At 45.3% G+C, this 21,752-nt stretch overlaps 1 protein-coding gene across 1 annotated transcript in view; it reads left to right on the top strand.

Moving 5' to 3' along the window:
- msrab (methionine sulfoxide reductase Ab) overlaps positions 1 to 21,331 on the top strand; it is a 44,258-nt gene extending 22,927 nt beyond the window's left edge. Inside the window, exons 5-6 of the mRNA XM_084044341.1 lie at positions 8,365 to 8,471; positions 20,159 to 21,331. Of these exons, the coding sequence (XP_083900467.1) occupies positions 8,365 to 8,471; positions 20,159 to 20,332 (281 nt within the window). The 3' untranslated portion in view covers positions 20,333 to 21,331. The remainder of the gene's footprint in view (positions 1 to 8,364; positions 8,472 to 20,158) is intronic.
- Positions 21,332 to 21,752: the final 421 nt, after the last annotated feature.

The raw sequence follows: 21,752 nt of genomic DNA on the forward strand, positions 1-21,752 counted from the left end.
TCAATTGTATTTGGTGCGGGCACATACAAAGAAAAAAAAGAGTCATAGTTTGTTCCGTCTTCATCTGATAGGTCGTGCTAGTGGCCGTCTCGTCTCTTGACAACTGAACAAATGAACATGAATATTCCTTCATATAATATCATCAGCCCAGCTGGCTTCAGGCACACGCCAATTCCCTCTTGGGGTACCCCCCATGCCCCCGCCCCCCCCCCCCCCCCCAGTGTCACCACATCCCTCATTTTAGGGGCACCCCTCCTATCTAAAGGCGACCCCCTTAGGAGGTGACCTTGACCCTTCACCTTTGGACCCCTGCACCCCATCACCCTTCCTCCCAGCCCCTTTTTTTCGTGCTCTTCGGTTGGCTGAGAATGGCATGCCCATTACCAGGTGTCACTTATTACACCCTCACACACGCTGACAGCTCTAATTTATGGAGATTGTGTGGCGCGTGGCGTGTGGCGCGTGTGTGCATGCCGGGTGGGGGTGGATTTCTGTGTGTCTGCGCATACACGTTGAATGATCTTAGCCACTTTCACCCTGGCGTCCGTACTTTTGGCCGTGTCATTAGGCAACCATTTTTCACAGTTTTGCTAAATGTTCACACATTTTGTCCAAAATAGCAAAAGTGGCAGATCTACAAGCGCGTCACAACACGCCGTTGTGAGTTTGTACAGTACAGTAGATAGGCTATTTTTGTTATTTTCGCTAATTTTGGGTGACACCGGCACACGACTACGTATTAAACAGGCCTCATGGTTACGTTTTTGTGCGTCTTTGTGCATGCATTTGGGAGAGACGATTTGCATGCATTGGCCTAAATCATCACGCGTATGTGTATTTGTTGTGCTCTGCATGTGTTATGTGTATGTCCATGAGCACATGCATGCATTGTAGAGGGATGGATGTGGGGAAAGGAAGGATTATATAGGGCAAAAGAAGTAGAAGGGAAAAGAAAGCAAAGTGAGGGAACGAGGCAAAGAGAGAAGAGAGTCAAACAGATTATACTTTAGCAGGGTTAGGCCCCAACCTGAGCTGGGTTGATTAGAGACAGAGACCCCAGACTCGACAGTTTGAATAATAATGTCTGTCTGATGGAACACACACACACACACACACACACACACACACACACACACACACACACACACACACACACACACACACACACACACACACACACACACACACACACACTCAAACAGAGGCAGGCTAAACATCCACAGCTCTTTCAGGGTGTCGAAGTTGTCATTTGAATGCTGGGGAATTGAGTTGACATCACAATTGGCTACCAATTGTATTCCTAAAGGACATATTTTTGAAGAATCTGATACCGTCTGCACGGTTATTGCTTAAAAGTTGTCTGCCCGTAAATTGAACTCACCACAGAATACTACTGAGGTTATTTAATGTTCCATTGTGAGACAGTTTTTTAGTGACCATTGCAGAGGATGTGACCTTTTTTTATATACTTTTAATTATTTGAGCAACAGCCAGTAGAGGATACTTATATTAGGGGCAACATCGCCTCATAAATCAGTTCTATTTAGGAAGGACACATATAGCGTAATCGCTCTTGTAATTAAATTGTCTTACCTCAGAGCGGCGGGTTTGCTGAGCAAGGTGGCGGCGTAACTGTTATAAATGTTAGCCATTTTCTTAATGATTACGTCACTGACAGGAGGCGCTGACCGGAGCAATATCTTGAGTTGACAAACCAGAGAATGTCGACCACAATGTCACACTGCTGCTGCTGCTGCTGCAGCTGCAGCAGCGCTGTCTGCCTACACGCTCTGCACATGCAAACCTACACACTTAACACATGCATATACATTTTTACATTACGTATAGAAGTGTGCACATACACATACAAGTGTGAGCATCTGAAAGCAAATTGGGCCGCTCCCTCTCTCTGTTTTGCCTGCTGTTTGATGATGATGTGTGTGTGTGTGTGTGTGTGTGTGTGTGTGTGTGTGTGTGTGTTTGTGTTTGTGTAATTCATTTATTTACATTTATAGTATATATTTAGTTGGACCCGCGTAGGTGTGCATGGGTTTGTTTGTGTGTGTGTGTGTGTATATCTGTGTGTGCCGTGCATGCATCCGTCCGTGCATGTATGTGTGTGTGTCCAGTGAGGTTGATCCCAGCTCCCTGCTCTGCCTGTTTCTAGCGCGTCAGGAGCAGCTTACATAAGAACAGGGCAAAAATAGCAGCTGAGAGAGGGGAGTGGAGGAGAGGACTGTGCTGGCACGCACACAGTTGTAACGGGACCGCGGGGCACGCTACAACCCTCAGTATAATCACACACACACACACACACACACACACACACACACACACACACAGAGGAAAGACCGATTACAGCTGTACTTGCTTGATCATGGTTAGTGTTTTTTTGTGTGTGTCTTTTAACACTCTCCCTGTACCGCTTCAGAGTAGACAAAATAATAGAAAATAATGGAGATAGCTGATGTAACTGCGCAGTGAAATCCTCAGGCCTGGGAGTGCACAATGGTTATCAAATGTTCTATTTGTACCCTCTCTTGTGTTATTGGATACATTAACACAGAGGATTTTACTGTGTATAGCAGGATAACAAAAAAGATATAATGCATATACACGTGGATATACCAATAGCAATCACTTCTTTGCGAGGTAGCAGGAATTGGGCGCCATGCACATCTGTCTCTCTCTCTCTCTCTCTCTCTCTCTCGCTGTCTCTCTCTCTGTGTCTCTCTCTCTGTCTCTCTCTATGTCTCTGTCTCCCTTTGTCTCTGTCTCTCTCTCTGTCTTGACTGTGAAGCAGTGTAGTACTGCGGTGAGTGCTGGTGCGTGTCTCTCCTGACAGGGCAGCAGACAGGGGAAATACAAAATACATGAAAGACAGTCGAAGGAGAAATTTGTCAGTATTCAGTGTGTTCTCATTTGTTTTAGAGGATTATATGGGTGCAGAAATAGCACCAGTATAAACACCAATGTATCTGATTAATTATTTAATTATTTTGTTGCACTCAATGTAATTTTCTCCGAATTAGAGTGTCGGCTAAATGTGAATTGCCAAAGTGTAAGCAGAGCAAACCACCAAATGCAATAACTCAAAATTCACATCAGAGTTTACCGCTAATCAAAACCATGTGAAAGTCAAACTTTATGCAAATGTATAGCTATGCTATGGAATTATAAAAAAATATAGAAATGTATAATTGATGCTGATGACACTGGCTTGATTGTGGAAAGCTTTGGTACTTCTTTCTTCGTGATGTAATAATTGCTTTTATATAATTAACATATCTTTCGTGTCCTTTAAATTCAGTAAAATTAAATTTTTATGGCAAGTGTAATTATTTAGTCTGATATATAGGACAGTTTAGAGAAAAAGCAAAAAAAACGAAAGCAAGGATAGGGAGGAGGTGCGGACGAGCCGGGAATCAAACCCAGGGGCATTGCAGTTACGTGGCTGGCCCAGCCCAGTTTCATATAGTATACTGTTAACCAGTTAACCCATTAAGACCTGACCTGATTCTACAAATGCCTCTTAAATCAGTAGTTCTCAAACTTTCAAGAATGTTAAAAAATAGCAGATGAACAAGCTCACTGCACGGCACGAAGCGAGGCACTGTGAGCTTGTATATCTGCAATTTTCGCAGATATACAAGCTCACAGTGACTCGCTTCGTGCCGTGCACATGATGCAAATGAGAGGGTTGAGGTTTTAGCCACTTAAGCGCCATATGTTGTTGAGTGGAGCGTTGAGAGCTTGTCGATCTGCTATTTTCTGCAAATGTTTTTTTCCCAGAATACGGATGCCAGGGTTTAAGTGGTCAAAGGAGGGACAGTCCACCAAGAGGTGGATAGGTGAGGCTAATCTCGCACACTTACACTTGTTAAAGGATGAAGGATCGTTGTGTAAAGAAGCCGACAGAGACTAAGCCGGGGTCAGGCCACAGCGTCAGGAGAGGTGGGCGGGGCATAAAGAGTCACGCGTGTAAAGCGTACTGTGGTACAGTTCCCCCCACCCCACCCCACCCCACCTCCCTCCACCTCCCTCCGTCCCTCCCTCCCTCCTCCAGTCTTTTCATAGCAGCCGCCATCCCTTTTAATCTGATTACCTCCTTAACGGTTTCATCCCCTTTTTTGCCTGCAACTGAATAAACCACACAGATCTGGCTGCGGCGCAGGGGCCTCCTGCTTGAGTTGTACTTGGTTGTGCACCGTGTAGCGCCAGCGCAGTGGTTCTCAAAGTGGGGTCCAGGGACCCCCAGGCGTCCTTTAGGGGGCTCCAGGGAGTCCCCAGCAAAATGAGGAAGAGTTTAAACACTTAAGCCCTATTTCATTTTTCTTTCAAGATCTATAAGTTCACAACGCATCACGATGCAACGTGTTGTGAACTTTTAGTTCTGCAATTTAAAAAAAAACTTCTCTTATAGGGGTCTGCAAAAGAATGACACATTATACTATAATATTGTTGTTATGGTTGCTTATATCTAACCTTTATATTTGACCATCACTTGTAATACTTATATAATACCTTATGATATTTGGTAGCTTGTAAGAGCCTAGATGTCTCCACTAGGCCTGATGGCTATTGTTCATGTTACAGCCTTGTTAATCTGGTTATGGTTCAGCTTGTCCTTCAAGCAGCTACAGTATAACTATGATCTGATCCCTGTGCTCTTGGCAGAACTACCTTACCACTGCCCTGAGTGTTATTGTATTTCTCCCCATGATATCATGTACATTAAAGCATAACCATCACCACCTAGAATATTGTCTCGGCTCCTATTGCCTCATCAATTGCTGATTGATCCAGAATGGCACCCTGGCACTAAATCTTTTCAAATGGGGGGCCGTGGCCAAATATTTATCAATTCGGGGGTCCTTGACAAGAAATGTTTTCAGAACCACTGATTGCCAGAGTGCACCAAAAATGGCAGATCTACAAGCATCGCGCTGCGACTCGTTGTGAGCTTATAGCTGTCTGTGACACGCTGACGTGCCTCCAAATACTGTACAAATCAGGCGTTCCCCCGACTCGAAGACTAGGCCATAGATATGTATTTACAGTACGTACGCACACACACACGTGCGTGTACAAAGCCATGTACTTGCACGCGTGTCGAAGGAGAGGAAAAAAGGGTGAGGCAAGAGAATTTCTGAGAAAATTAAGAGGTGTGAATAAGAAAAAGAAACAACAATCTGAGCAAGTGCAATAGAACGATGGAAACGATGGAAGGAAGGGAAAGTAGGAAGTCAAAGAAATAGCCGTCTTTCATCCCCAATAGCCAGCAGGGACAAGCCTGGCGAGGCGGTGTGTGTGTGTGTGTGTGTGTGTGTGTGTGTGTGTGTGTGTGTGCGTGTATTTGTAAACGCCGGAAGAGATTTTTACACAGTTGCCGGAAATCTCTGAGGGTTTGAACACAACTACCAAAAAAGAGAAAGTGTGTGTGTGTGTGTGTGTGTGTGTGTGTGTTTCTTACAGTGTGTGTGGGTGTGTTTGTCAGTTGGAAAGAGTAGCTATTTCCCTGGAGAGGTAAGATTGCCCCCCCCCCCCCATACACACACACACACACACACACACACAGTTTGGCTGGTTGATTTTTGGCTTTCACTTTGGTTGGAGGGCCTACTTTTTCTATTTTGGGGAAGGGATGTGCAATTAATTAATATTTTTGGCTCTGTGGGCGTAACGGGTCGCAGTGCACGTACGTGCACACACACACATATATATATATATATGTGTGCGCATGTGACCCTTGGCCCCTCCCCTTCCTCTGCACCCCCCATTAGCCTCTCTGCTTTCAGAGGCAAGGCTCTCATGCATAATGCAGAGATAACAGGGGAGGCTCTCATTAATAATTACTGCCGCCTTTGATGGATGGAGAAAATACGAAGGGGGCCGTTAAAAATGGAGAGAGAGAGAGAGAGAGCAAGAGAGAGGGAAGGAGAGAGAGAGAGAGAGAGAGAGCGCATTCGTTTTTTTTGGGTGGTATTTGCTGCCGTTGTACTGCTTTGGGGGTGGAATGCATTTGGGGGATGTGTCTTGGAGGTTGTACAATCAAAAGGGAAGACTGATGTTTGGATTGTGTTAACCCATTCAATCCGGGAACGCATCTACAAATGTCCTCTAAATATTACTATAATATCAGTGGTTCCCAAACTTTTTCATGTCAAGGACCCCCCAAAATGATGTATTTGGCCGCGGACCCCCATGAAGCAAAGATTTGAGTTACAAGTGTTCGCCCAAAGTATAAAATAATGGTTATAGCTAAAAAAAAATCTAAAATGACACAGCTATGCGTTTATCCGGATTGAGTGGGTTAATGTTTTGATCAGGGAGCCAGGTTCTCTCCTAATGATGGATGGATCTCTGTCCTAATTGTCTTTGTTTTGGAGTTGACTATCGGTCGCCGTGGGTGTCTGTCTCATGTCGGCTCTGTGATCTTCCGTGTCTCTCACCACCTACGCCCTTTATGGTGGGAAAGGCTTCTCCCTCTCTCGTCTTCCCTGATTTGCTTTCATGTGTAGGAGATGTTGAAATTCTTTAATTCTGTAAGGAGAAATCTCATTTACAGTGGGTACATTTTTTTCGTGTGTGTGTGCGCATGCGTGCGTACGTACGTACATACACTTGTGCTGGGTCAGTCAGAGCTCTGAGGTCGGACTCAGACAGGAAGTTCATGTATAACGGCGAAGCTGCAGGACCTCAGCCTGGTCAGCCTATCAGATAAAAGGCTCAAGTGGTCAGCCAATGGGGGAGCAGCTTAGTGGCCTTCGATGAAGGGCCCGACATCAGCCTTCTTCCCTAAACCGCAAAGCTGGGGGGGCAAGATGGCTGACATCCAGTACTGCGTAAATTAAAGTGAAGGGGGGAATAGACATGGATGTGTGTGGAAATGGGGAGCTGTGGTGGACAGTAACTAAGTACATTTACTTGAGTACTGTACATAGGTACATTTTTGGAGTACTTGTTTTATTTTTTTGCAAACTGATGACTTTCACTGTACTACTGTACTTTTGAGTCCACTACATTTCTAGGAAGGGACTGTTGGGTCGAAACTTGCCAAAAAAATGTAGTATGAATTAACCACTTAAGCCCTATTCCAAATATAGTGAAAATAGTATATTGGCTATTTTCACTGTTTTCCTTTTTCATTCCTGGCAATTTCTGAAAATATACGCAGTAATTTGTACTTTTGAATGAGTATTTACTTGAGTATACTTTGTCCACCACCGATGGGAAGGAGTCGAGAGAATAGCAGAGACAGTCAGCGGAGACAGAAAGAGAAACGAAATTGAAAAACTGCAAACATTCATGAAACGGGAGCATTTAAGAAGACTGACATCAAGAGAAGATTACATCTCCCGAAGGGGAACACAGAGGAAGCCTCGGTAAAAGGTAGAAGAAGATAGGGCGATGAGAACAGGGGGGAGGGAGAGAAGAGAGAAAAGAAAAGAGAAGAGCAGGGATTTGAGGAGGAGAGGGAAGAAAAGATTAGAGCTCCGCAAAAATCGAAGAAACAAAGGAGGGGTGGGCGAGAGGGAGACAAAAAGGAAGTGGGTTATGCGATTTATACTTGGTTGCGTGCCTGTGTCGCGCACGGAAAATAGCCGATTTACAAGCCCACAACGCAGCGCAGCGAGGCACGTTGTGGGCTTGTAGATCGGCTATTTTCTGTGCGCGACGCCCACGCGCAAGTAAGTATAAACAGAGGTTTGCCACAGCGAAGCCCACAGAAGCCAGATCTCCTCAGGACGGTGGCATCTGAAACGCACTGCAGAGATACAGGGACGCCATTTGGCGTCCCCTTAATCAAAGTACACACTGTAAGACCTGGGCCTCTTCCAAACACACACTGATGCAAAGCTGATGAAAGCATTGACAGTACACAGTAACACATCCTGAGTGTTCCTTCAACTCTGAGAGCGTACAAATGTAACACATTTGGTTACATTTGTACACTCTCAGAGTTACAGCGGGAAACATTACACGCACACACGCATGCACACACGCACGCACACACGCACACACGGATCCCGTCTCTACCAAAAGCGGGAACCCGTGGCTATTCTTTGCATTCACACATTCAAGCTGTTGGATGATGACATGGGAGTGAAAACGCTTTCCAGTTCTTATTGTGTTGTCAGGGTTGATTTTACTGCTATTTAACCCTAATGATAATTCATCTAATGAGGTGTCTTTGTCTTATTGTGTGTGTGTGTGTGTGTGTGTGTGTGTGTGTGTGTGTGTGTGTGTGTGTGTGTGTGTGTGTGTGTGTGTGTGTGTGTGTGTGTGTGTGTGTGTGTGTGTGTGTGTGTGTGTGTGTGTGTGTGTGTGCGTGCGTGCGTGCGTGCGTGCGTGCGTGCGTAGGTATGAAGCAGAATGCGGACATTGGTACCCAGTATCGCTCAACCATCTACACGTCCGGCCTGGCTCAACAGGAGCTAGCTCTGAAGAGCAAGATGTCCTACCAGGAGGTAACCCCACACACAAACACACACACAGATATTAAAAATGTGAAAAAGTGGCCTCTGATACATTGCTCATTTGAGCTTGTAGATCGTGAAAATTTGTGCAAATCTTTGAATATATATATATTTTAAGCAAAAATGTTTTGTTCCAGGGACCCCCAGAAGCAAAGATTTAAGTTCCAACTGTTCGATTTAAAAAATATATATTCAAATATATATTCAAGATTTTTCAAGAAGTAGCAGATATACAAGCTTATAGCATGGCACTCGGTGCTGCACTATGACCTTGTATATCTGCTGTTTTTGAATAGCCAAAGAAATCTAAAATGACACAGATGCTTTCCCGGTCTTAAAGGGTTATATGCAAGATCACGTCATGAACAAGATCTATCTGTAAATTCCAGGGATCTCCGTTTGTGTGTACGTACAGTATGCCTGTGTTTATGCCGGTCTGTTCTTTGCTCTCATCTCGAGATTCGTTGATCCGATCGACTTCACACGTGGCAGGTGTCTCGCTTCGGACCCAAGGCAGTGCAGTGTCGAGTGTGAAGTCGATCGGATGAGTGGTTCAAGAGCGTTTTTTTTTTCAGAACCGTCCCGCTCCAATCCGGCACACATTCTGAATGCCGGCCATAGACAGAATGGGCATCGCACTAGTATATATCGTTGCTGTCGGGCAGAAACCTCTTATCTCCATATCCTAACTTTTTGTGTTTTTCCATGAATTAAAGCCCTACTTGATCATACTACAGCGTCACACAAAAACATCAAAAGTAGCAGATCCACAAGTTCGAAGCGTTTTGAGGTTGTGACAGAGACAATATACAAATGAGTGCTTTTTCAGCAAAATTGTTTATTTTTTTTTGTTTTGGTCCTTTGAGATCTTGCCGCCGCCCTTTGTTTAACCAGGTAGAGCATAAAATAACAATAAATAGCACTTAGTGGCCAGTCTCTGGAGTGGTGACCTCTCTGAGCGTGGGGCCATTTAGTTAAGCCAAGCCACCTCAGCTTTGTTGACCCCCATTTACCTCTATTCAACGGTACCCTGTCCGTCTTTTCTCTGCTTCCATCTCTCCAGAGGAAAAGACAAAGAGGAAAGGGGTCAATAGGTCATCCAACTGATCCCCCCCCCACACACACACACACACACACGAGGCACATGTGTCCCTCTGTCTATCTCTCCCTGAATCCGTCTGTCCATCAATCTACCCACCCACCCATCCATCCATCCGTCCGTCCATCAGTCCGTCACTCAACCTGTCTTATTGAATTCAGCTCCGCCTACTCTTAATTGGATTCATAGGAGAGCTGGCGTGTGTGTGTGGGATGGGGGGGCTGATCGTCACGGTTACTGATGGTTCCTGGGGTCAGCAGTCACGGGCCACGGGGCGGTGGGGTTGCCGTGACGACGACCTCCCCAGCCTTGGCCTTGGGCCGGGGTCAAAGGTGAGAGAGGAGAGGCAGCTGGGACCAAAATGGAGGGAGGGAACGGGGGAGGGGTTTGCATGGAGAGGAAGGGAGGGAGTGGATGGCAATTAGATCAGAGAGCCGAGACTGACACTGTGTCAACGGATGCCGACCTCGCCCCTTCAGTGACACAGGGGGACCTCGCCCCTTCGGTGACACAGGGGGACCTCGCCCCTTTGGTGACACAGGGGGACCTCGCCCCTTCGGTGACACAGGGGGACCCCCTGCTGAATGGCAAAATGCACACAGGCAAACATACACGTAGTAATATCATAACCCATGTGTTACTCATGCACTTTTTCGTGTGTGTGTGTGTGTGTGTGTGTGTTTGTATGTGTGTGTGTGTGGTGATCAGCATCTTACCTCCATGCCAGGGAATGGCTTGGTAAATTCATTCTACACAAGCCGGGCACACAAAAACTCACGCGAGTGTACACACACACGTTTACAAACAAACACAGGAATTAATAGGAGAATGCTGGCTAATTTAAACATGAACTCTCAAAGGAACCGGGGCACTTAGATACATACATATTTAACAGCACACTCTTTCACTCTCTCATGCAACCATTTTCCTCCTATCGAACATATTCCCTCTATTTCTGTTTCACTCTATTCTCTCTCTGTCTCTCTCTCTCTCTCTCTCTCTCTCCCTCTCTCTCTGTCTCTCTCTCTCTCTCTCTCTCTCTCTCCCTCTCTCTCTTTCTTTCTCTCTCTCTCTCTGTCTCTCTACCCCCACCAACCCTGCTGACAACACCAATATGTCAACCACCCCACTGGCACCCTGGTATCATCTGATGGCCACTGGGACACATATCTCCTCAAAGCAGCTGACGTGCACCGCACCAACATGGCAGCTTCCTGCCCCAAAATGGTTGCCTTGCCGCAATGATGCTGAGTCTCAACAACGCCTGGCTGAAAATGGCATCTCTACAGAGAAAGGGCTGGCTTGGCAGTGCCGCAGTGTGCGTGTGTGTGTCTGTGTGTGTGTGTTTGAGTGCGTGTGTGTGTGCACTAGCGCGTGCATGCGTGTGTTGATGTGTCATTCTAAAAGGCCAGTGGTCTCTGTGGAGAGTAGGAAGTGTGTTCTCAACCCGACACACACTCTCAACACAAGAGTGGGTGGAGGCGATCTAAGACAACCACACAGATAAGAAAAGCCCAGATTCCACCCAACTGGCAGCCTATGAGTCACACTCGGGCACGCACGCGCGCTCTCTCACACACACACACACACACACACACACACACACACACACACACACACACATGTATGTATACATACATACGTATGATTGTCCATCATCGACACACACAGTCACACAAACACAGATGGACACACAGCACTTTCATTTCTACACGCACACGGGACACATTTAAAAAAAAAGTAAATACACACGCTGGCATTCCCGTATACACACACACACATAGGTACGTACGTATGCATGCATTCACACACACACACACACACACACACACTCACACTCACACTCACACTCACACTCACACACACACAGAGCCCGATGAATAATTAACCCGTTGGAAGAGTGTCTTCTGCAGGGCTTTCAGTTTCTTAACTTTAGGAGGAGGGGAAGAGAAGAGTGAGGCAGAAAAGCTTGTTTAAGCACGGGGGGGGGGGGGGTTGAGAGGGGGGGGGTGTTCTCTATAATGAAATTTGAAATTTGCAGAACATCAAAGGCTTCTGTAGCCGAGCCGCTGTGGCAGCAGAGGAGAGAGAGAGAGAGAGAGGGAGAGAGCAGCTTTCTCTCTCTTCCTCCATCTTTCTCTCTGCTGAAATGTGTCTCCCCAGAGCAGTGGGGGGGGGGGGGTTGATTAGGAGGAGAGAGCATGATGGGGGAAGGGGTTGGGTTAGAGATGGGCTATGGTTTGGAGAGAGAGAGAGAGGGAGCGGGATGGAAGAAAAGGGGGAGGTGGTGGGGTGAGGCGTTTACTGTGTGTGCGTGTGCGTCTGTTTGTGTGTGCGTGTAACAATGGCTTTTAACAAGCCCGTCTAAATATTATGTGTATGTACATGCAGTGTGTACATGCATGCGCGAGTGCACACACACGTGCAGGGCCTTGGAGGGGCGAGTGCACCCTCTGATAAGGCATCCTCACTTAATGAGCAGGAGGGGGGTCAGAGGATAGGAGAAGAAAAGGGTGGAAGGGTGGGGGCCGGGGGTGATGGTTTGGGGCTAGAAGACTTGAGGAGAAGCCCCAGGGTTCTTAAAGCCAAGCATCGCATCTCCTCTTAGTGCCTCTGAAGAGGGTATTGTAATTGGGCTCTCTCATTGCTACACTAGCTGGGTTGGTCGATTACCTCGCCTCGCTTAAAAAAAAAAAACAAGCACGTAATTCGTGATAAGCTGCGACCAGCTCTCATTTTGCGCTTGGAGGATTTGGACCATCAGAGAGACCGAGACAGAGTGGCTTTTCCTCCAAAGTGTCACTATGGCGAGAGAGGGCACACAATAGAACAAATATAATCTTTAAAGGGAAACTTTGCAGATTTTCTACCTAAATCACATTATTCTGATGTGAAGGGATCAATTATATAGTGTGGCAAAAATATATGGTATGTTCCACGTTATCGAGTGTACGGGATGTATGCCAGACGATGTGAAACGACGAGTTTGATGTTATTGTTTCATGACAACATTTTGCGGAGAAATACACATAAGACATAGGGTAATTTCGCCACACTATAATATTGAATGGACTATGGGATTTAGATTGAAAATCTTTTCTGACTTATTTTTTTTACATATGTTAAGGGAGGTGGCAAACCCGGTGGCAAACCATCTGAGAGAAGCAGAGGGGGGGCAACAGGCAAGCTCAGGAATCAACATCGGAATCGAACCGGAGACAATTGCAATTAAGTGGTCGACCTTCCTGTTAGAGGAGGCCCTGCTTAGTACCTGCTGTTGAAGCGAAAGATAACCTGGAACTGTCTTCACTTGTATCCTAACCGCCTCATTTGATAGCTCATCTTTTATTTTAATATGAATAATACCGTTTGATGTGGTGTGAAATGTGTGCGGAGCGGATCTGGTGGCGATGCAGATAGCTCACGCTCCCAAAACTGCATTGGCAATGATCAAATGGTATAGGCGGCACACGATGGGGAATTATACTCTTCAGTTGAGATGCTCGGCAGTTGAAAGAGGCACTTGAGCGTCGATCAGCGAGAAAAACTGAGATGTCGACGTTCTAAAAAGCAATGGGAAGCTTAATGTCCATCGCCACCGTCGTGTGCTCTGCAGTTGAAACGTTTTAAGCCTGATTTATACTTTGTCGTACTATGGAGTCACGCGCCAAAATAGCTGATCTACAAGCTCACGACGCAAGCTTGATCTGCTATTTTCGGCACACAACTCTGTCACGCCACGGAGTATGAATTAACCAATAGAGTTGCTCGCCCATTGCTTTTGTAACCTACACAGGACTGATCTGAGATCTTGGTCGCCTGCCTCGTAAAATATAGGAGGGCACGCCGCTTTGCTCACAGACAGACAGATGCATGCATGCGTCCCCTCTCTCTCTCTCTCTCTCTCTCTCTCTCTCTCTCTCTCAAAATGTACGCACGCGGAGGCTTCCTCTCTCACAAAATGTAGGAGTGCTCGCTGAAGATTAGAGCCGAGCTAAAATGGATGCCTGACCCACACAGAGAGAAAGGGATGAACAGAGCATTATATCGTTGCCGTCAGGCAGAAACCGCCTATCTGCACATTCTAACTTTTTGTGTTTCTTTGTGAATTAACGCCCTCCTTGATCATACCACAGCGTCACACAAAAGCATCAAAAGTAACAGATCCGCAAGCTCGAAACGTGGCACGAAGCGATGCGTTTCAAGCTTGTCGATCTGCTACTTTTGCTAATTTAGAATTTGAATCTTGAAAAGTAACGGTTTCCACCCGACATAGACGATTTGAAAGACTCTTGATCCTGTTCGCAGAGACAAAACACATATCAAGACACCACACGCACGCACGCACGCACGCGGACATAGGTATGCGCATGAATGTTTTACGTATGTCTTGTGGTGCCGTTCACATGGGAGAACATACAGCATAATGTAGCCTAGTTCTTTTCTCTTTACATCATTCTCTCTCGCCCCCCCCTCTATCTGTCTCTTTCAGTAACTATTTCGCTGTCTTTCTGTTTCTATTTCTCTGTCTTTAGCTCTTTCTCTCTCACGTTTTGCTGTGCCCTGTCTTCTTCCTTTCCTTTCCCATCTTTGCCCTTTTTTTTCCTTCCTCCCATCCGCCTCAGCTCACCCTCCCCTTCCTCGTCTCCCTCTCCTTCAGTCTCTTTCTCCTCCATCTTCGTCCCTCTCTCTGACTCTCCATCTCTCCCCGATTCTCTGTCTTTTTCTCTCTCTCTCTCTCTCCTCTCTCTCCATCCCTCTGTCTCCCCGAGGTCAACGAGGACGAGTGCGGCATCAAGGATTAGTCGAAGAGGAATCATGTCTTTGTCCCATGTTTTGTAGTCCCTGCTACAGCTTTTATCATGATTCCACCTCATACACAGTAAAATCCTCAGTGTTCAACTAACCCGGACAATATAAAAACGGAAACGTTTGACACTGGCCGACTTAACCACTTTCAACCTGGTGTCCATATTTCGGGGCAGAAATTGTCTAAGTGTTCCGATGCATGCAGATCTACTAGCTCACAAGGCATCGGCAACGCATTGCGAGATGGAGTAGATTTTCGCTATTCATCATATGACAAAGTATATAGGGATTAAGTGGATAAAGGAACACTGATGATTTTACTGTGTATCTTTGTCATGTGCCAGCAACAGAGCAGCTAGCCAGTATATGCATGCAGGCTTTAGAATGTAGGAATCATGTTTTAGATTTTCCATTTATTATATATAAAGAATTTAAGTTGGTGGTGGCTTCAGCAGTAGCTAGAAATATGTCATTTAAACGTGGGGGAAGCAAGACGCAGATGATCATGGACGGCAAGAAAAAAGGAGACGAGGAGAGAGAGAGAGAAAGGGAGAGAGATAGTTGCAGTTAGCGTACATATAGACAGAATGTGACTACGGTATGATTACATAAATGACCTGGATTCAGGTCACATCTCTCTTCAAATGATCTGCAAGCGTGAGTCACTTAGTGTCACACGGCGCTCCAGCTCCGGTTTTCTCTCTCTGTCTCGCTCTCTCTGTCTGTCTGTCTGTCTGTCTCTGTCATTCTCTTTCTCTTCTCTTCTCCTTCTCTCACATCTTGTTTTTCCACAGCTCTGTTAGCCAGGCCTTCGAGGGGCAGAACACAATGAGAGAGAGAGAGAGAGCGAGGGGAGAGAAATTAAAACGAGGGAGACGAGACAGGGATGGAGGAGAGCACATTTTTATCTCTACTCCTTCTCTTCTCTCTCCCCATCCTCATCATCCTCATCCTCGCTCTGGGTGTCCTATTTGTGTCCTGGGGCTGCCTCTCTCTCTCTCTCTCTCTCTCTGAAGAGGGGGTGGGGGTGGTTCTCTCGCTTGGCTGGAGAACAGGGAGCAGTGTAGCACGATGTGGCGGTCTGTGGTCACATGGGGGAGAGAGAGAGTCAGAGAGTGAGAGAGAGAGAGAGAGAGAGAGAGAGATGTGGCCGCTCAGCCATGTCTTTGACAGGGGAGTCTTTCCGACAGGCGTGAAGAAAGGAAGGGCTGACTGGGCTGGGTGAGCTCAGCCCTGGACACACACGCGCACGTGCGTGCGTGCAAACACACACACACACACACACACACACACACACACACACACACACACACACACACACACACACACCTCAACTAATGTGTCTTGTATTCAAAATTCTCCATCTGAATCTCCATCACTTGGTACACACATGCACAAAAATGTATGCATGCAGACATGCAAAGAAGCACACGTGCATGTACCCACGCAGACTCTCACGCACGCGCGCATGCGTGAGTGCACACACACGCGCACCCACACACACACACACACACACACACACACACGCGCGCACACGCACACCTATACATTCACCCTGTCCAACCATCATACCCTACCATCACCAGCATTAAAAAGGCTCGGCTCGGACCTCCAGTTAGGCTGTTGTGCTCGCCCTCCCTCGCTCACTGGTGATTTGCTCTCGTTTCTTTCTCGCATCTCCTGTCCTTCACCTCATATATATTGGTCTCTCTTTCTCTCTCTCTCTCTCTCTCTTTCAGTCTGTCTTTACCGTTCCCTCCATTCCTCCGCTGCTGCAGTGCAAAGCGCGGAGCCGCACAGGGTTATACACGGTGGCGTGACGCTGTGCATTCTGATTTATGAATCTAAAATGGCCGCCGTGTTGTGACTGCTATAGAGGGCTAGATAGAGGAGGGTGGCTAGATGAGATTGGATGGGAGATGGGGGGGATGGGGGGGGGGGACCAGACCTTCTCTTCTCGGACGTGATCTTCTCAGAGGAAGCATCCCGTGCCCCGGAGGGTTTAGCTACTACTGTGGTTTGGTGGTGATGACTGCTTAATTAGGCCACGATGTTCCAACGCTATATGCACGCTCATGTCGGCTGGTTTGGGAAGAATGGTGCTTTGGCGGGGTGGGGGTGGGGGGCTCCTTCCGTGCTACTCACATAGGGCTATACTGCGTGCGTGCCTGGGATATACGTTGGGCGTTGTAAAAAGGCATTGCTCGAAGCCTTGGATTTGTGGACAGAGAGACCTTGCTGCAATCCTGTCGCTGTAGTATAGGTCAGTGAGGACGGCGAGGTCAGATGCTGCCTCAGCCTCTCTGTGGGGGCCGCGTGGCTTTGATTTACTGACTCCCTTGCATCACCTCAGGCACAGTATAGCTGCACAGCAAATACCACACTGCCTCCTTGTGGACACAGTTATTCACTGCACTGATGCTGTTTTGGCCCTTCTTTTTTCATTTTTATTTCCTCCAGCCATGTTATTAGTGGCTAGAATTTCCACAGACATGGAAACTTGCTTTGGGCTGCAGCTTGGCATGGCTAACAAAAAGTGCCATGCGACACATCATGGAGAGATATAGTTTACACGTAAAGCTTAATTTTAGAATGAAATATTATCCACACCACACAGTAAAATACTCAATGTTAATTTATCTATTTGTATCTTACAAATGTGCGTACAAATGTTACATTTGTACACTACCAGATTTAAATTAACCGTGAAGATTTTACGGTGCACAATTTTGTTCTACCATGTGGAAGTAGATAAAAGTACCGTCTAGAACCTGTGATCTCCGGGTCAAAGCCTCGCTTTTCTACGCTATTTCAGCTTCTCTGTTGTAGCGGTGCTGGAAGAAGTATAACCAGGTTCTGTCTGTCGGTTTTGTTAATTTTGATAGCATGCCTGTGCCCTGTAACTGGTATCTATCCTGGTCATTAGCAGAACAGCAGCGAATGAAACATTCTACAGACTTTTCCCAAGTTCACAGGTTTTGGGGGCGGCAGACCAGCAGGGGTTCAGGAGGTAGAGTGGCCGAGTGTGGTCAGAAAGACTCGGGGAAAAAAACTCTACATAAATGCCATTTACCACTGTGTTATCTTGCTATTTAATGAGGACAAAGCGACAGCTCTTGAAACACCTTTCCTGTCCTTGCAGCAGTCCATTACAAAGACATAAGACTGTGGGCAGATGTGTGAAAAAGGGTGAGCCTGTGCAGTGGCTTATATCATACTGAACCCTGTCACTTCTACGCCCCCACAAATTGAACTCCTTTAGCCTTCCACTTCTACTTCAAGTTGCTTGTCACATCACAAGTTTACACAAAGTATAAAGTAATCAGTGAAATTCTTTTTTACAAGCTTCCCACCAATAGCAATTATGTTAACCACTTAAACTCTAGACTTAGTTGACTGTATTCCCAAGGGCTCTATACTAGGTGCCCTCCTGTTTAAGCTCTACACTAAATATCTTAGCCTAAAATAGTCAAATATCTTAGCCTGAAATAGTCAATCTACAAACTCTGAACGCATCATGTTGCGAGCTTGAGGATCTGCAAATGTTGCTGAATGTTAGCCCCAGAATAGGGATGCAAAGGGTTCTTAAATAAAGACATGCACATCCCCCTGTGCATGATGCACAGGGGTTTATGCTACATGCAAGATACTTGTTGCAATGCTCACAGACGATCCCCGTGCACGCTGAACGTGTTGTTTAGTCAAATCTCAGGGGTGTTGATCCAGAAAGACCCGAATGCTGAGCTCCTTGTCTTGTTAGAGAAAACCACTCTGCTCAGCAGGCACAGTATACCTTTGATGCACCCTGATGCACCCTCTCTAGAGTGTGTGTGTGTGTGTGTGTGTGTGTGTGTGTGTGTGTGTGTGTGTGTGTGTGTGTGTGTGTGTGTGTGTGTGTGTGTGTGTGTGTGTGTGTGTGTGTGTGTGTGTGTGTGTGTGTGTGTGTGTGTGTGTGTGCGTGCGTGCGTGCGTACGCACGCACGCACGCACGCACGCACACTTTTTGTGTGATTTAAGTCTCCCCTCAAAGTACTTGGAACGTGTAACAGCTCTTAAGGAGTTCTCAAAGAACAGTGGACGACGCTCTTTCATGCTGTGTCCCACAGAGAAAGGCAACAGAGGCGAGCAGCACTACAAACAAGCAAAAAGAAAAAGGTGTTCCTTTCTTCTGTCAGCCAGTCATGCTGTTTTGTAGTTGAGGAGCCAACACTGTTTACATCGTGCATACTGTATTATCAGGAGGCATCAAAAGTTCACACCCACTACACTGCAGTATGGAAGTCATTTAGCGCTCATTTAGTGCAGTTTTTCCTCAAACTTTTTCATTTTACGGACCCCCAGTTTATTTGCATTAGGGCCACATACCCCCCATAACTCTGAGTGTTCAAGTGAAACGAACGGAACCATAAGGGTCCATTTGTTTCCATTTATACACTCTCTGAGTTACAGACCTGCAATGGTCCATTTGGTTTCCAACTATCAATCATTTAGCTGGGGACCCCTTTCTAGAACCCCCTCAAGGGCCCCGCGTTGAGAGACCCACTGATATAATACATTCCGTGTTTAAAATGTACATGTATGGAGTGCACTCTACAAAGACTGCCTAATGGACCCTTTTCACAGCAGACGTTTTGACTGGTAAACACAGTTAATTATAGATGTGTTTCATTTAGGTGTCACTGTGTACCAGCCCAGAACGGACAGCTCCTGTACAGTTAACTTCATGCTGGCATATACAGTAACACTCTTAAATACCTATAAACCTAAAAATAACCCACAATTAATGTTACAACCTTAAGCTGCGTTTTCCTGTCAACATGTCTACTGTGAAAAAAGGGTCTATTGAATAGGGTCTATAATAAATAAAGAAATCGTACTTTACTTTGCGCTTGATTATTTTGCTATTTAAAATACAGTAAAACTGTCAAGTGTACTGTATATTGTTGTATATAGATAAACATAGGCGGTGTTAATATGAATATTAACAGACTGGAATGAGTCCAGAGAATTAGTATCGAGTTAAAATTTTGCCAAATTGTCATTCTTTTTTTTTTACACCATGTCAGCACACCGGCTTTTTAAGCTTTCCATTTCAAATATATAATCATGTCATTGAACCCCCATGAACCCTAGACTAGAGGATCACAATGGAAATAAGCCTTTTGACTTTTTATCCTTGATTATTTAAAATGTACTGTATGTATTGCTGCAGGACAGATGTTTTTTTATTATTATTATAAAATAAATTCAATCAATCAATCAGGCAATTACCACACTGCAAATGTTCAGTGCAGGACGTTGCATAATGTTGGACTAAACAAGTAGACAGCCATGACAACATTGCATTCTTCCAGAGACGTGTGTGTGTGTGTGTGTGTGCGCGCGCCCGGCCTATAACTCTTAAACCATATGTCGTACAGTCAAAATCTTTTTTTCCCTGGATTCCTTAAATCATCACTCTTCGTACAAAATTTGGGTCAGATTAAATCTTCGGCCATTTTGCGTTTTCTTCAAAACACACATTTTGCTAATACTAATACAGATTTTGCCCCAAACTCACACAAATCGGTACACATCATCTCTGGGGCCATGAGATCAAGATGTATGAGTCAGATTCTTCAGATCTCATTCCATTTGGCTATGACTGCCTTCCAAAGTTTGCGGATCATGGGTAGGCAACCCGGCCTGGCAAAGATCTGTGCTCAGAGGAGCACACTTTTATAGTTAAACTCTGTTGTGATGTGTGTTCGTTTTTTGCTTCCCCACCCAGGAACTGACCAAGAAGGGCTATGGTACCATCACCACGGAGATCAAGGAAGAGCAGGTGTTTTACTATGCCGAGGATTATCACCAGCAGTACTTGAAGAAGGTACCCAAAGGCTACTGTGGGCTCAAGGGCACAGGAGTGTCTTGCCCCATTGGAGCTGACAAGGGGGAACTGTGAGAGACCTTTTTGCTAGGTTTAGGATTGCAACCTACTAGTGGTACTAATGCAGTGGTGTAAAGTAACTAAGTTACTTTTACTTTACTGGAGTATTTCCAATCGTCTATACTTTTACTTCTACTCCACTACATCTCAGAGGCAAATATTGTACTTTTACTCCACTACAATTATTTTAGTTACTTTGCAGATATATATTATTATATTATAAAACATACATTAACCACTTTAGCCCTTTTATACATAGGCTATTTGAAAATAGCCGATCTACAAGCTCACAACGCGTCGCATCGTAGATCTGCTATTTTCAAACATTTTAGTACATTGCAGTATTGATACTTTTACTTAAGTAAAACATTTGAGTACTTTTTCCACCACTGAACTAATCTATATCTATAGGATCATGTTTTGTACATAACGTTTTCTATCAGTATTTGCTAAGCTGATTTGCTGTATGGACCCGTTTCATAGCAGCCATTTTACAGGTAAACGCTTTGAAGGTGTGTTTTATTTAGGTGTTTCTGTATGGCAGGAGCTGATGCTGGCACACAGTAACAGCTAAATGAACACATCTGCACTACGATAACCTGCAACACTGTCAAATGTCCACATGGTGGCAATAAAAAACAATGAACCTGATAGGACAGTCCAACAATCTCTTACCCTGCATAAACATTTACATTTTAAAATGTACTCCCAAATGATTTGTCTGAGAGTTTCTGCATCACAAGCCATCAAGCCATGACTTCATCCGTTTAGCTGCATAGTAGCCTCGTTTACCAGCCTTTTTGTTAAGCTGCATAGTAACCTGAGCTCAGATGTTTACATGTTAAACATTTTCTTCATGTTTCAGTGGCATTTTCCAAATGTTGTACTACATATTGCACTACTGTGTGATTACAGATCTATTTTACTATTTTGTTAATGGCAAATTAAATTACTCAATGTTATTTCTATAAACATTTTGTAAGATTTTGTTACAGAACAAAACATATTAAATGTAATACATTGTATATCACCTCCAAATACGTGTGTGTGTGTGTGTGTGTGTGTGTGTGTGTGTGTGTGTGTGTGTGTGTGTGTGTGTGTGTGTGTGTGTGTGTGTGTGTGTGTGTGTGTGTGTGTGTGTGTGTCAAAACATTTGCACCCAGACTGATGACTCCAAATAACAGAGACATATTATGGTCTATAATAAATATATAGTTTATAGAGAAACTCCCAAGTACAGTACCGCGGTACAGTAATATTCCGAATGTAAATGTATCCATTGTTAGGGGTCCATTTGGTTACATTTGTTTATTGTATTTATATTTTAAAAAATAGCCGAGAAGAAGTTAGATCTACAAGCTCACAACGCATTGTGATGTCTCACATTGTGAGCTTGTAGATCAGCTTTTTTCAGTGTTTGTTATACGAGACACAT

This window comes from Gymnoscopelus microlampas, assembly GCF_963454915.1.
Source record: "Gymnoscopelus microlampas genome assembly, chromosome: 20".
Lineage (NCBI taxonomy): Eukaryota > Metazoa > Chordata > Actinopteri > Myctophiformes > Myctophidae > Gymnoscopelus > Gymnoscopelus microlampas.